The 14,811-nt window shown below is 35.8% G+C and overlaps 2 protein-coding genes across 6 annotated transcripts in view; one reads left to right on the top strand and one right to left on the bottom strand.

Moving 5' to 3' along the window:
* Positions 1–3,022: 3,022 nt before the first annotated feature.
* LOC109032021 (uncharacterized) lies at positions 3,023–4,478 on the top strand. The gene has a single exon (XM_019043914.2). It carries the CDS (start codon positions 3,032–3,034, stop codon positions 3,494–3,496), a length of 465 nt encoding a protein of 154 aa, XP_018899459.2. The 5' UTR covers positions 3,023–3,031; the 3' UTR covers positions 3,497–4,478.
* Positions 4,479–6,263: 1,785 nt separating this feature from the next.
* UGP (UDP-glucose pyrophosphorylase) overlaps positions 6,264–14,811 on the bottom strand; it is a 35,480-nt gene continuing 26,932 nt past the window's right edge. For all 5 annotated transcript variants that reach the window (XM_019043910.2, XM_019043912.2, XM_019043909.2 and 2 more), the window contains 4 exons: positions 13,521–13,596; positions 10,645–11,062; positions 9,406–9,677; positions 6,264–7,391 (listed from right to left, as the gene is read on the bottom strand). In XM_019043910.2, the coding sequence (XP_018899455.1) occupies positions 7,284–7,391; positions 9,406–9,677; positions 10,645–11,062; positions 13,521–13,596 (874 nt within the window). In that variant the 3' untranslated portion in view covers positions 6,264–7,283. The remainder of the gene's footprint in view (positions 7,392–9,405; positions 9,678–10,644; positions 11,063–13,520; positions 13,597–14,811) is intronic.

Below are 14,811 nucleotides of genomic sequence, written 5' to 3'. Positions count from 1 at the left end.
ATTGCATACTTTAAGATTCTATAGGTCAAAATCCCGATATCACATTTTTAAGTTAACATATGTGCTTTTTTCCAGTTTTTAGGTCAAGAAAATTTCTTTTAAACGAAAAATTTACAAAGATCTCAATATTTTATTTGAACCAAAACCAGTTTTTTAAATTGTTCGTCTTTTTCCGCATCCAACGAGTGGTCGTATAAGCTGGGGAACCGAACGGTTCCGGAGTTATGATCGATTGAAGTTTTCGCTCAACGCGCGCCGACCGATTTTCGCGCGCAAAAAAGTCGGATTTGACTGTTATTAGATCAGATTAAATGTTCAAACTGAGCAAAATGCTTTATTAGGGACTCTTGAGGGTCGCTGAGTTCACAAATTACCGATACTTCCAAAAAATTTACGTTTTTAAAATTGCAGCTTTGGACAGGACCACTGAGCGGCCGGTCGGCGCTCAGTGGGCCTCTAAAATAGCGCTGCGGAGCTGTAATTTTAAAAACGTAAATTATTTGGAAGTATCGGTAATTTCTGAACTCAGCGACCCTCAAGAGTCCCTAATAAAGCATTTTGCTCAGTTTGAACATTCAATCTGATCTAATAACAGTCAAATCCGACTTTTTTGCGCGCGAAAATCGGTCGGCGCGCGTTGAGCGGAAACTTCAATCTATTATAACTCCGGAACCGTTCGGTTCCCCAGCTTATACGACCACTCGCTGGATGCGGAAAAAGACGAACAATTTAAAAAACTGGTTTTGGTTCGAATAAAAAATTGAGATCTTTGTAAATTTTTTGTTTAAAAGAAATTTTCTAGACCTAAAAACTGGAAAAAAGCACATATGTTGACTTAAAAATGTGATATCGGGATTTCGACCTTTAGAATCTTAAAGTATGCAATTTTAGACGATTTTTCGTCCAAACCGGACCTCAATATCTTTCTTTGTTCAAGAGATATCGAGGTTCACAGGTTTTGACTTCCACCCCCCCTAGCTCCCCCCCAAAATTTTTTGGGGGTCTGAAAATTTGGGAAAAGAAGCGCTCAAGTATGAGTAATCAATAGACAAAGTCTGAAGAACTTCCAGAGGGGGGGCGAAAAAAGCCGTTTTTGCATCAAGCTCTTTCGATTAAACTCAAAAATTTTTGAGCTCTGAGTGCCAGTACAAGACTGAGATGGGGAGAGTGTTCAGCTCAGGCAGCTTACATTGGAAGATTAAGTTCAGGTCATGTCATGCCAAGCTCAACAATTTTTTACTCCAATTGGAATTTTTGGCTTTGTTTTCCCTGCAAAACTGTGTGGAGCCAGCACCATTTTACTACCTTGTTACAAAAACACACAGAGGCACGCAATTCCAGCCGTTCATAGAAGAAAAGAAACGTTTCTATACACAATGAATCATGGCCACTCCATAAGATACAAGTTGAAACATTCTGATACATGTTTCCTCTTCACAATTTTACCTAGAATACAATTCCTGCAATGGAGCTAACTGAAATTGACTCCTCACCATGATATTACCTAATATTCTCATTTAGCACTGGTTACGAAAATTTCAATTTTCCGCTCATAAGCAAATCCTGAGTCTATGTAAGTCAAAAGGCGCACTGTGGCTGTGGCAGGTATCTGAATCATGCGATTTTTTCCCCTGACCATGTGTTAAGAAACATTCAACAGTCAAGCTGAAGCGTCAAGATTGAAGTTGCCATATTTCTACACCGCAAATACAGTTGCAGTTTGAACGGATGTATTGAAAAACCAAGATGAGAATACATATAAATTTTCACTTTGTCTGGGGGTCCAATCATATACTTAAAACATACCTATCTAAGTTACAGGATCTTTTTGTATCAGACTAGTTTCCTCTCATTAAGTGAGCTTAATATCCTCATCCGCTGAGATATTGTTCACGTAAATGACAGATGTGTGACTCTAATGATTTCTGATATACTTACACAGGAAACACAGCAATCCACATCAATTTCCAGGAAGGTCTTGAGATATGCCCATAGTGGTAGCATCTTGACAACTTTTGAAGCACCTTCATTTTGAATATGAAAATTAAGAATCATAGATAAAACTGAAAACAGAAGAAAATTGTTATGAGGAAAGAAGCTGTTGCAATCAGTAAAAAATCTATTGTGATGAGTCAAAGATAAGTTAATTTCAGTTGATTCATTTCAGGCTCTACAAGAAGTCATGAAGAAAATGCCAATGGCAATTTTAAAAACGGTCATCAGGACAGGAAAGTAAAAGGATACGGTAAATCACATTTCAATAAACAATCAAAGGTTACACATCTTGTCAGAATTTTAAAAACTGGCCTCACTTTTTTATTCTTAATCTAAATTATCTATGACACATGGTCGGGATCAATGGAAGAGTTGAATGTAACAATAATATTGGAACTCGCTGTGAGCACACATTCTCTTCAGCTGTGTGCCAGATCTAGTTGATGAGAAAAGATAAATCATAATGAGTACCTACTCGAGGTGATTCCTCTCAGACGTTAATATATCAAACAAATTTTGATAAAATACAAGTTTTGCTTTTCACTTCTTGTAAATAAAGAGCTGAAACAGAGTAGAAGCATCAGAAGTCTATTGGTGAAAAATCTCTTCCGAAGACTGTATATTAAAGCCACATTAGACTTACGTAACGCAAAAATTCCAGTGCGATTTGACTAATCATACGTATGCAATATTTCACATTTAGCTTCATTTGGCTTTAACATTGGGTTGCCGGAGGAGATTTTTCACTGACAGCCTGCTGAAGTCATCACCTTCCGGCCAAAATATCACAAACGCCATTTTTACCGAAACTGAGTTATGAATAGTTTCAAGATTATGAGATCCATTTACTTACATACGAAAATAATAATTTTTTTTTTAGAACAAAAATGTAGAAATATGAATTACAGTTGAGGCACCGGCAAACTGATGAAAACAAACCAAAACATAACCTTTTTACCTGTTATCACTTGTCTCTGCTTATCACCTTATCACTAAATTCGGATTCCCGAACATCCATCGAAAAACAAATCAATCGATGTGCGCTCTATGCATTGTCTACGTTGTCTATGCTCTATTTATTTTCATTATTGTGACGTTTCTTGTGATAGTGGACTTCACATTTCTTACTCGATCAATTACGCTCTTACTAAAGAGATTTTTACGATCCGAATTAGTGTTCACTCATCGTAATCGAGTGTTTAGTGCAATCGAGCCGACTCGCGGCTTGAATTTTTGTGTCCCAAGTTCCAACCACACCCCAAAAATAGGCCTCTCGGATACTGCCATTATGGACATGATGATAACTAATATACAACAACAGAGACAAATTACAGAGCAGCTCCGGAGGGAAGCTGCAATTAAAAGAATTCTGGTGTCACAGGCTGTGCAGGATATCATGAAGTACATCCAGGAGCACACACAGGAGGACTACCTGTTGGTCGGGTTCAGCTCGCAGAAGGCTAACCCGTTCCGAGAGAAGAGCAGTTGTTCCGTTTTGTAACTCATCGGTTCCCTCATTGTGCAACGAGCAGTTACTGACATGTAAAATCATTTCATTTACTAATTTTAAGGTACCTGGCACCAAGCATAGTAATAATTAATCAATTGTGTAATTTTTCGGCTAAAGAATGATGCTTGGTCTCAGTATTTGTGTTTTTTAAACGTATTCCTCCATGTAAGTCTCTGTATTTTCATTGTCGTCATAAACTTTTTTTATATTATTTTGTCTCGATGATTTTAAAGTTACAATTTTCAATACTTAATATTTTCTCATACTATTTTCTTCACCATTCTGGTTTGCCAGTCGTTTCTCAAGCAGGCTTTGAGGGGATCAAATTGTTGACTAAAACCTGCTCATGAAGTAAATTTGATCATTCCAATATCACTCTGGAAGTCGCTAAGTTTTGATATTCCTCCTCGCTATTGCTAATTCAGACAAAGTTCTTTTGCCATATCTCATTCACCTCTCAACTATCAATCCTCCGAGTATTTTCTGTTTTCATTCACAATCACAGAAAATCGATTTCTTTCTTTCAAAGCCTATCAGGTACTCGAGAGGATCATGAATATTTTCTGTTTGCAATCTACAGCCTGAAGCAGTAGGCTATGAGGTTAGGAAAACATTTCTTGTGAGGAGAACTAGAACTATGAGGGTTATGGTCTTGGGTATTAAAGAATTTCTGATGGCTTATCTTTCTCAGACTGTATTCATGTATCATGGTTCAAATAATAGTATCAACAAAATATCTTTGTCCTTTCACTCCTCTTTCTAAGTACAAAATTTGTTTGCTCTTGTGTGGTCTTCTGTTATAAAGTCTGTTATAGTTGAATTCGCCATTTAGTAGGTAAATGCCGAAATTTGGCGCAGCAAATGAATGTATTTCAATGTTCCAATGCTTTTTTACTACTGTGTTACAAAGATCTTCTTTTACCTCCTACGAACAATTTTTCAAGTATTGAAATAAATTTATTAATGTTCCTTATTGAGTTTCAATCATTTTTAACCGAACATTTTACTGGAAAGTACTTTGAGGAATTTCCTGTACTGCCGTGCTAAGCAAGAACACCGTAAATCCATCAAGATTTTCCCTCGTTTTTTGGAACTTAACACTGTATAAAACAGAAAATACTGCTCTACCCGTGCACCTCAAATTTTCAGGTTAAATTCTTGATAGTGTTTCCAAAAAGAATCTGTAAAAACATTGTCCCAATGTATACAAGTTTTTTTGCTGTGATACATTGTTTCCAAAAAATGTAAACTGGCGTTTACGGCGTTTTTGCATTGCACAGCAGTGTAGCTAGTAGCACTGTTTAGTCATAGGTACACTTTTGACAAGTGATGAAAAAAGCTGAAGATAAGGATATATTTCCTTTATCAAATTTTTAATCAAGAACTAGTCCGTTGAAATATCCCTCATTGTTGTGCTTGGAAACTAATAAATTCTCTCGTTTTGTTCAGGAAACATTTTAGGACAAATTTTAACACACACCAGCATAATTCCTGCCTCTTGAAATTTGTGAATTTTGCCTCTGTACCTAAGAATATTTTTCAATTATTGAATACTGAAAGAAATAGGCTTACCTATGCTGTGAAGAATTTTTGGCACCACACAAAAATACTTAGTTGAATAATACTGGTACTTTCATTGCACACTTGTAAGGATGACCCTGTATAAATGCCCATGCCTAATTGACAGCTAAATTTAGAGCCAATATTTTTCATTACTTTTCAATTATGAATAGGTACTTACTGACTTTTAGGTCTTATTTTGATTAATTACCTTTTTGCTCATGGGAATAGCCGTAGGTTGTAAACAACGTTAATTCAAGCAAGTGAATCAAAAAATTTGAGCCGTCCTAATCCCCCTCCCCTATAACCTTTCTTTTTCTTGTGTTAGTCCAGCGATCATTTTCTTGCAATACCTACCTAGCAAAAGATCCATTCCTTTTGAATAAGCGTGCGAAGTTTTTCAAGTTTCCAAAAAAATTGGGAAAACTTTTTAGAATGATAGTTTCGGGCACGTCTTGTTTATTTTTCAAGTCATGAGGACCCTTTACAGAAACCAAAGACTTTAGCCCCTTCTGAATTTTTTCATTATTTGATCTGATGTCCGTATGACTTCTTGAGAACGGAGAGCTTTTAAAATGAAGCTTCCTCAGAACAAGTGCTAATTTCGAGAAAAGTTAATTTCTTGGTATTTTTACATATGTTTTCCTAAGGAGACAAGGTACTATCACCGAGCCTTTTGCTCTAGAAAAACTGAAGTGCTAGGTGCAGAGAGGGCATTATTCAGTTGGGGTGTCTCAGAATCTTCGCTAATGTTTCATCTATTTTTATCGAAGCAGATATATTCAATTTGTTGAAATTTTTCATTGAATATTCTTGAATTACTATAATTCGTACAAAAAAAAATCTGAAATTACACCAAGAAAGTTCCTCTCTAAAAGTTAAATTAGCAGTGAAGATAGGAGCACCTAAGCCAAGAAATACCCTCTATGCTCCCAATGCCTTAGTTGATACCAAGTTGAGCAGCGTCCGTCTTACGTATCTTCTAGGCCGGAGCTAGATAATGCAAGGGAAGAGAAGCTCTACTCCATCATCGACATTACTACTTGAGATTGCATGTTAAAATGCTGGAAAATTAACTTTTCAGCCCTGATTTTACAACTTTGGCCCATTTGTGGAAAGTTAGATCTTTAGAGCTCAGGAGGTTGTAAAGAACATCCCATAAAAAATCGCACTGTTTGCGAAGAAAAAAGACGCTTACTTAGGTCGCTTTCATTTCTCAACTTCTTGTATTTTAACAATGTTTCCAATCAATAGGATACAGTAACAAAGTTAAATACAGATAAAAGCATTGCACAAATAGTAAATTTTCTGACTTTTGTAATAAAAATATTAAAATTACATTGTTCTCGTACAATTTCTTTCATCAATCTAACACGAACAATTTAAAATTTGATCAACTCTTACAATGAGAATGAGCGAAATAAAAAAATAAATATCAGCAAATAAGTAGGTTAAGAAAGAGTTCCAAGCACACTTCTCTTAAGCTAAATATTAAAGTTAAGTATCAGTATTTTTTTTCTTTGATCAAGACGAGGTATTTCACTGAAATTTTGAGAGGGAAAATCGTGTTGTGTTGTTCCCCAAACAGCTGAGATGTTTTTTCTCATATGTATGATCTTACATGTAAAACTAAGATACTATGCACCTCCTTGAAAATATTCTCTTTTTCAAAAATCTAAATTGATAAAAATTATTCACATTTGGTATACATATTTGGCAAAGATTTAAAATGTACAAATACAAAAATAAATTCATTGATGGATAAGATTTTGTGGCATTAACGGCAAGCATTGGACAGACCAACAAAAATACTCATTCTTCCATTAACAACATATTTCAAATATCTCTTTTCCAATAACCTTCGATACAGTATTTTTTTTTTTCTTTTCAATGACTGTTACAGAAAAAATATTACACAATACTAAGAACAGAAATAAAATGAACAAATAAAATCAACGATGAAAACAATAAAAAACAACAACTTTCACAAATATATACATTCAGACAAAATGTTTGATTAGGTTTCTGTCTATTACATTCAGTGCTTTTATAGTGAAAGAACGAGATTGTAAATTTTTCAGGCATACATCTCAATAACAAACAAAATACCTAACAGACAAAGCACAAGCGCATTTAATATGTTTGAAGAAGAAATATTGTGCAGTAATTATTTTTCTTGGCACCTAAAATTCAAATTAAAAGACTAAAAATAATGTGACTAGTGGTCCAAAATTCTCAAGTTTCCGGAGATAATTTTGTTTTCTAAAAGTGATTCTGCTGGGATGTCAATCCTGTCTCCATGATTGGCGATGATTATGACAGTGCCCTGGAATCAAGGATTAATTAGTAAAAGTAGTTTCATGGAAATGAATACATCAACAAAATTTATACCAGCCATACAAAGTACACATCTACCAAGGGAAGAACTTAAAGAACAGTTATCAAGGAAGGAGGTTTGATGGGTGAAGTGTGATCATATTGCTATTCAAACACACATGCCTATAAAGAAATCCGACAGCATTTTCAAGATGTTGAGAATCGTAGCATACATATTTAAAATGCATTTCTGTGGGCAAAGTTCTTTCCATCTGTCTTCAATTTTGTACTTATATTACAAAAACTCTTCGACACAGTAAACATTAAAACTTCACTTGGCATAATTGGACGTATTTCTATCAAACGGAACTGAGTGCCATGAGGGAAGGAAGGGAGAGAGAGGCTTGGATTGGCGGGTGTTGCGGAACGCGATGCTCATTTCGTCCTATGCTTGCAATGCTTTTCCATGGCACTTAGTTCCATTGACAGAATGCGCTATCAAGGATTCTAAAATCCTCAGAAGGAACCTAATTTGGCGCTTGGTTTCGTTTAGCGGAAATACGTCCTATTTCTCTTCATGATTTCACAGAGAACTTGTTGAGCCAACTGAAAATTTCAAAAATCAACTCATTGATGGGTAAAAATCCTCTATTAGTTACATTCGAATACATATATAAATTGGACTACATTTTGCAATTCGGAACTATAAATTATAGCCCAGTTTAAAAACTACATATGTGCCATTAGTTTCCCGATGCACTTAGGTGTTTTTCCAGAAGAGCCAGATTTTATAGTTCCAAATTGCAAAATGCAGTCCAATTGGAACTTATTGCTTGCAAAAAGAAAAAACAATTATTAATTATGGGTCCTATCTGCCATTGAAATCGAAGTGATTATCCAGAGAATATTTAGAGTTACCTACATCTCACAAAAATTAGTGGCGGTTCCTGAACGTTGGCAACACGGTTTTTCCTCCATTTAAATGTATGCAAAACAATCGATTCTTGGTGAGGCAGCTTACTCCACCTAATATCGATATTTTTAATGGATTTCAATGGAGGAGAAACAGTGTTGCCAACTTTCAAAATCGCCACTGACAAAATATTCTTCTTAGTATCATCGTTCCGCCTATGAACGAACATATCATGTCTGCCCTGATTCACTATTTCGATGAGCATTGTTTTTTTTTAAGGAGAGCTACTGCACAAAGTCTGAAAATTTTTGTGTCTACCCTCACAAGTGTAAAGAAAAATCCTTGACCACTTCAGACTAATTCTTGCAATGGTTCTCTTAGGAAAAAATAAAAGTCCAGGAACAGCTCAATCGAGATACATTTCCTCCTGCCAGAGAGGATGATATTGACAGTGTAAGTCGACAATCACATAACTCGTTTGCGGTGTCTGAAAATCTCGGCATCCGTGTTATCTTTTTTAAAAAAGAACAAATTGGCATCATTCCTTGAAGTTTTTGCGAAACATTCTTTGCACAGAGAAGAAAAATCACGGCAGTTTTAAAGAATAGCTGTTGAGTAGTTTTCCCTTTAAAAAATAAAATATGATAGAAAGTCTGCGACGTTGCAAACCAAGTTATGTGATTGCCGACTTACACAGTCGATATGCAACTGTCCATGGGGAATGGAACCTTAATCCATGGAGCCAACAATTTTGGTGGAGCAATCTTTGAGGAGTGAGGTTGAAAAACGGGACTTGGCAATTTCGAGGGAGAACTCCCTCATGTGTCTTTAAGCAAATATAGGTATATATTTTTTTTTTTTTTAGCCGAAAGAGGATATGAGGTTGCATTATAATCCAGCATTTCAGGACGCGTTCTGTCTCAAAATACTCATAAAATCGAAAGTGGAGCTCTGCGGTTTTGCTAAGCACAGCAGGGTAGAGCAATGCTTCAACTGCTCTTCTAGTAATGACAGTATCCCCAGAATCTTGACGTTCTGAGATGTACAATAAACACGGAGTTACCACATGAGATAATTTCAGTTTCAAATGAAATGGATTGAACATACTAACCTTGAATGAAACTCCTCTTCCGAATGTAACATCTCCAGAGACAGTTAAATGGTCCAACTCCAGCAAGTCTGGGATATTGGCGAAACGACTGAGAAAATCTTTAACTTTGGCAAAGTGTGCATCTCCAAGCTTGATCAGGGGAGTTGTCGGGAACATTCTCTTCGGGCTCATGATCAATGACCCATGGTTTAAATCATACAGGTTACTCATGACTAGCATTAAATCTGATGTTTTCTTGACAGGTAAGAATCGACTCCTTGGTACATTTAAGCCTGGAATAAAACCAAATTTTGAATGATTTCAAGACTAGAAATAATGAGAGAATGAAAAAGTTGAGGTCTGAAATTTTCTTTGGTCTTCTCTCATCACTTCTATGTCATCATATTGGTACTTCGTTACATTTCATGTAAGGGTGTTTCTCCTAAAAATCATCGGTGAATTAGCACCAAAACAACTTTTTCAGATTGAAACAGGTACATAGGATTTGCAAGGCAAAACTCCTCAACACCTGAAACAGGCTGTCACACTTTGTACAGCAAATTTAATCATGTATATAAATGCAATGGTAATGATGTCAAAAGATTTGTAAAATTTACATTATTTTTGTTTAAAAGCACGATTTTAAGTTATTTTTTCTTGCATCTGGAAAAAAAAGTAATAGAGACAGTTGCCTGGATTTTTTACTAAAATTCAACATTTGGCACAGCTTTAATAATAACCTAATTTCTATCATGTCCATTTAAGGCTAAAATGAGCTTTGATAATTTCACAAGTTCCAATAGCTCTGATCCATGAGAAAACATGCATGATGACGTGCTAACAAATATAAATAAATCAAGCAATGTGAATGGTAAATTTTATATTCAGCTCAAGGCCTTTTTGATTTGCTAGTCATCATCAAAGGAGTCTCATTACATGCATAAATTCACAACAACAACAAGTAACACAATTATTTTAAAGAGAATAAACACTTTCGAACACAAAATTCCGTTTTAAAAGTTGTTGTTGTTGTAAAACATACCTATATAACGCAACTGCTCTGATGATGATAAGCAAGTCAAAAAGGCCCTTTTTTTTTAAAGCTCAACAAAGCTTACAATTTCCATACCTTCAGTTTACTCATTTTTGTTAGAATTCAAATTGGTATTGTTAGTATTGAATCATTCAGGTTTCATTGATTCTGTGAACATTTAACAAAAAAAAAAAAAAAAAAAAAAAGTGATAAGTGCTTTTACTTACCGACACTGTGATTGAAAGCTTTCATGGCGGCACCAACTGCTGTTTCTAATTGGATTACGTTTGTACCATTTCCTAGTGACTTATGATTGATGATAATTTCCATGTTTAGTCCACCCTCTGAGACAACTCTTTCAATGGCTTCTAAGTCCACCCACAAATTGTTTGTATTGAAAAATTTGAAAGTTTTCACTGATTTAAATTCATCAACGTGTTCTTTAGGTACTTGTGCAATTTCCAGAAGTCTCAGCTTGTTGTCATATTGAATGAGGGTACCTCCCTTCACATCAGCCCTGGTTTTGTCGGTGACTTCCATTAAAAATTCAGATGTTGAATTTGATTTCAACAGCATATTCAAGATATTCAGATCCACTGTGGCTCCCAAGTTGTCAATATTGGAGAGAAAGCAGAATTTTCGCCCCTAGAAAAAAAGAAGAAGAAACTTCACATTAGATAATGTCCACCTCCTGTGGTGTGATGGTATGGTTGTAGTACTAGTCCTATGCTAGAGAGGTCAAGAGCTTAACAACTTTCCTTGATTCAAGTGCTCTTTCAGTGTCACAATAACGGACGAAAAAATTATTTCAGCGAATTTTACCAAGTATTATGGATAAAAAAACTATCTGCTTGATGAGTATTACGTTATGGGACTATTTTACGACCAGAATAACTGGATTGTATAGTACAAGAGCTCTCTGTTTCCAAGGTGGATTTGATTTATGATTTGATTTTGAGTTAAAACTTTGCCATGATACCTTAGGGTGCGGCTTATTTTCGCCATGTCGGAAAATCTACGAGGTCCGGGTGGCAATCGATGCTATCTATGAAAATAATGGGCTGTATAAAATTTGAGCCAATTTGAAGCTTTTTTAGCTGATGCTCAAAGGGATCAAAACTAAGGGGCAAAATTACATTGGTTTAAATGGGCGGAAAAACGCCTGATCTGCGCAAATGCGTTTTTTGGATCTAAAATGCGCTTGAATGAAGAAAACTTGACCAACTCTTAGAGAGGCATCTAGGGGCCCATTCGAAACGAGATATTCACACTTTTGACCCATGAGTGGGGACAGGGGGGTCACGGCGTTACCGGTTTTGAGGCGCCGCGCCCGGAGCTAAGAATTCGCTTCTGATCGAACTCAAAATAAGTGTTCCAAAGTTGAAGAGGCAAATTTATCTCAGAACTTGATGAGAAATAATGTATAATAGTTGTTTTAGCCCTTGAGAGCTATACTTGGCCCTTTACAATGTTACCTCACATACTATTTCTTGAGCCTGGAATGAAATTGGTGTATATATTTCATTTTGCACTCGCGTGATCCCCCTACCCTCACCGATGGGTCAAAAGTGTGATTTTCTCGTTTCGAATGGGCCCCTAGATGCCTCTCTAAGAGTTGGTCAGGTTTTCTTCATTCAAGCGCATTTTAGATCCAAAAAACGCATTTGCGCGGATCAGTCGTTTTTCCGCCCATTTAAACCAATGTAATTTTGCCCCTTAGTTTTGATCCCTTTGAGCATCAGCTAAAAAAGCTTCAAATTGGCTCAAATTTTATACAGCCTATTATTTTCATAGATAGCATCGATTGCCACCCGGACCTCGTCGATTTTCCGACATGACAAAAATAAGCCGCACCCTGATGATGCCTCATCAAATACACACTAAATACCAAGCTTTCATTAAAGATCACAGATCAGAGAAAAGTAAAAGGATATAAACCCTGCTTTTCCTGAAATTTTCGTCGAAATATCCCATGTGTTCAAATGAATATCAGATAGTCTGCAAGTGAAAAGGTAGATTTCTTGACAAGCCACTGAGAGGACACTGCACATTGTACCATTGGCGCTGGCTAAATTTTGAAATTTTTTGATATACTGTTTCTTACAACCTTCAGAGCACGATGAGCTTTTGAAATCAAACTTTTCAAGCGCCAAACTCAGGAAAATTTGGTCTAAAAAGTGTATTTACAGGGTGTCTACTAAAACAGGCTGGCCAAAAATCAGTACTTATACAGTGCTTTTTCAGTACATTCCCAAGAATTTCAGTACCTCCTTAACAGAAAAATTCAGTATTTTTTCAGTACGTCCGTTTGACGAAATTTAAAAAATGTCAAAAATTTGAATTTCTCGCTCAAATTGCAACAAAAATGACAAAAAAATGAAAAAAAATTCTGGACCTCCTTGTGGAATTTCCGCACTTTTACAGTACTTCCGGACCGCCCTTAAAAAATCAGTACCACTTCCGGACTTGTAAACACTCTGATTTTTTGGAAACTAAATATGGGTTACACACAAAAGTGGCACTGTGGCTGAATTAAAGATGTGTAGCATTTTGTTCTGACCTAATTTAAAGCACCATATGACGTCTCCGGCTGGTTTGTTCTTCAATTTTTTTAAATACTGAGGAAATCTACTCTTAAAAACAGTTGGAATTACATGTAAGGAGAATTTTTAACGGTTTGCGGAATTCTTCGTTCATTTACATACCTTTCTGAACAAATCTGATTACCAGCAAAAATGTATGGTATGGACTGCAGAAATTCTGCACTGAGAAAAGGATTTCAAAAATTTTTTTGAAGTACGCAACATGATTTTCCTACAATTTGACCGGTTAAAAGTCTTCTCAGTTGGCCATATTTCTTCTATACGACAGACCCATTGCTTACTTTAGAATTCTTCTTTTCATAAGCTTGCAAATGTTTCTCTTTGGCTTTGGGACTTTAAAATCACAATCGAGAGAAACAAAATTGAAACTTAGTGATCAACATTGAACTATCAGTAAATAACTCACAGTCAAAACTTGTATCTGGGTTCTATGACAGTTAAAATAAACAACTCTAAAAAGTTAGCGTTTAAGCAGAGTCCTATTGTGTAAAATATCATACCTGTTTGATAAACTTCTTGAGAAGCCCTGAGTTACTGAAGCTCTCATAAAAGTCACCATGACCAGGAGGGTACCACCTAAAACAAAGTGATCGTTAAATAATTAGTCAACCTGAACTGGTAAGAGAATGTCAAAGCTATAATGTGTAAAGCTATGTTTCGAATTTTACTGCCGCCACCCCCACCCCCTTCTAACGCTTTTATGGCATAGCCCCTATTCTTTAACACCTAGAAACGAAATTACGTAACACTTTCTTCGACCCTCCCTTCCCCCTCAAATCATTGCATATTTCATGAACAGTCCTTGATGAAAATCATGTCCCATTGTGGGTCACCACTAATTTCTTTGACGTTTCATGCATAATTGGTTCTTGAGGGATATTTTATGCAGTGAGCCTTGAAAGAGCCACAAATCAAACTCCCATCTCTGTTCATCAAACTCCCTCTCCCCCCCCCCCCCTTGAAATTTTGCAAGTATGATTATGGAAAAATATACTGCAACTGATGTTGTGACCTATGATTCTTTGGCATAATTCACAAATTCTTCTTATGCTCATTGGGATTTTCTTTACGTAGACACACAACATAAATTGTGAATGGTGAATGAAATACTGATATCAGTCTAGCTATGAACTGAAAATTCAAAAACGAACACATTTAAAATTCATATATATCCATTCTCAAAAATTGATATTTTGCTCCTTGAAAATATGTCCAGTTCAAAGAAGATCTTGAGTCGCTTTTTCGTAATTGAATGTGTCAGCTCGAGAATGACCCGTCTCAGGTTATTTTGCGATCATTTTTTGCATTAAAACACTCTTTAAAGATGGACAGTATCTACGGCTAGAAAGATTTATTCGTGTCCACTCAGGCAGAGCCCAAACTGGCAGTGGATTTTAGCAGTCATTAAGAGGCCAAAATAATTATTGATGCCGAATAATTTGACTTGTGTTCTTTCAGACTTTTTAACTTGGATATATGTGTTACTGATAAATTTTTATCTTTTTATGGATCCATTTACGAATGGCAAATACCAGTGAAGTTACTTTTGAAAAAAGTTAGGTTAGCTTATTACTTATAAGTGACTAGTACTGTACAATTGGTATCAAGCTTACATAGATAGTAATTAGTAAAAGCAATCTGAACAGAAATAATGTGTTTTCTTAATTTTTTTGTCCGAATTTTTTACTCTCTAAATTTAGTCAGCTCAAAGACAACCCATTCCTAAGTTTGCTGATTGTTCATTTCTTTGCTCAAAATTAATAGTTCATTCTAAATAGTCATAGGTCTTCT

The sequence above is a fragment of the Bemisia tabaci genome, chromosome 2 (assembly GCF_918797505.1).
Source record: "Bemisia tabaci chromosome 2, PGI_BMITA_v3".
In the NCBI taxonomy this organism is placed as follows: domain Eukaryota; kingdom Metazoa; phylum Arthropoda; class Insecta; order Hemiptera; family Aleyrodidae; genus Bemisia; species Bemisia tabaci.
Note: the sequence above shows the minus strand (reverse complement) of the source record. Positions and strands in the feature narration are given on the sequence as shown.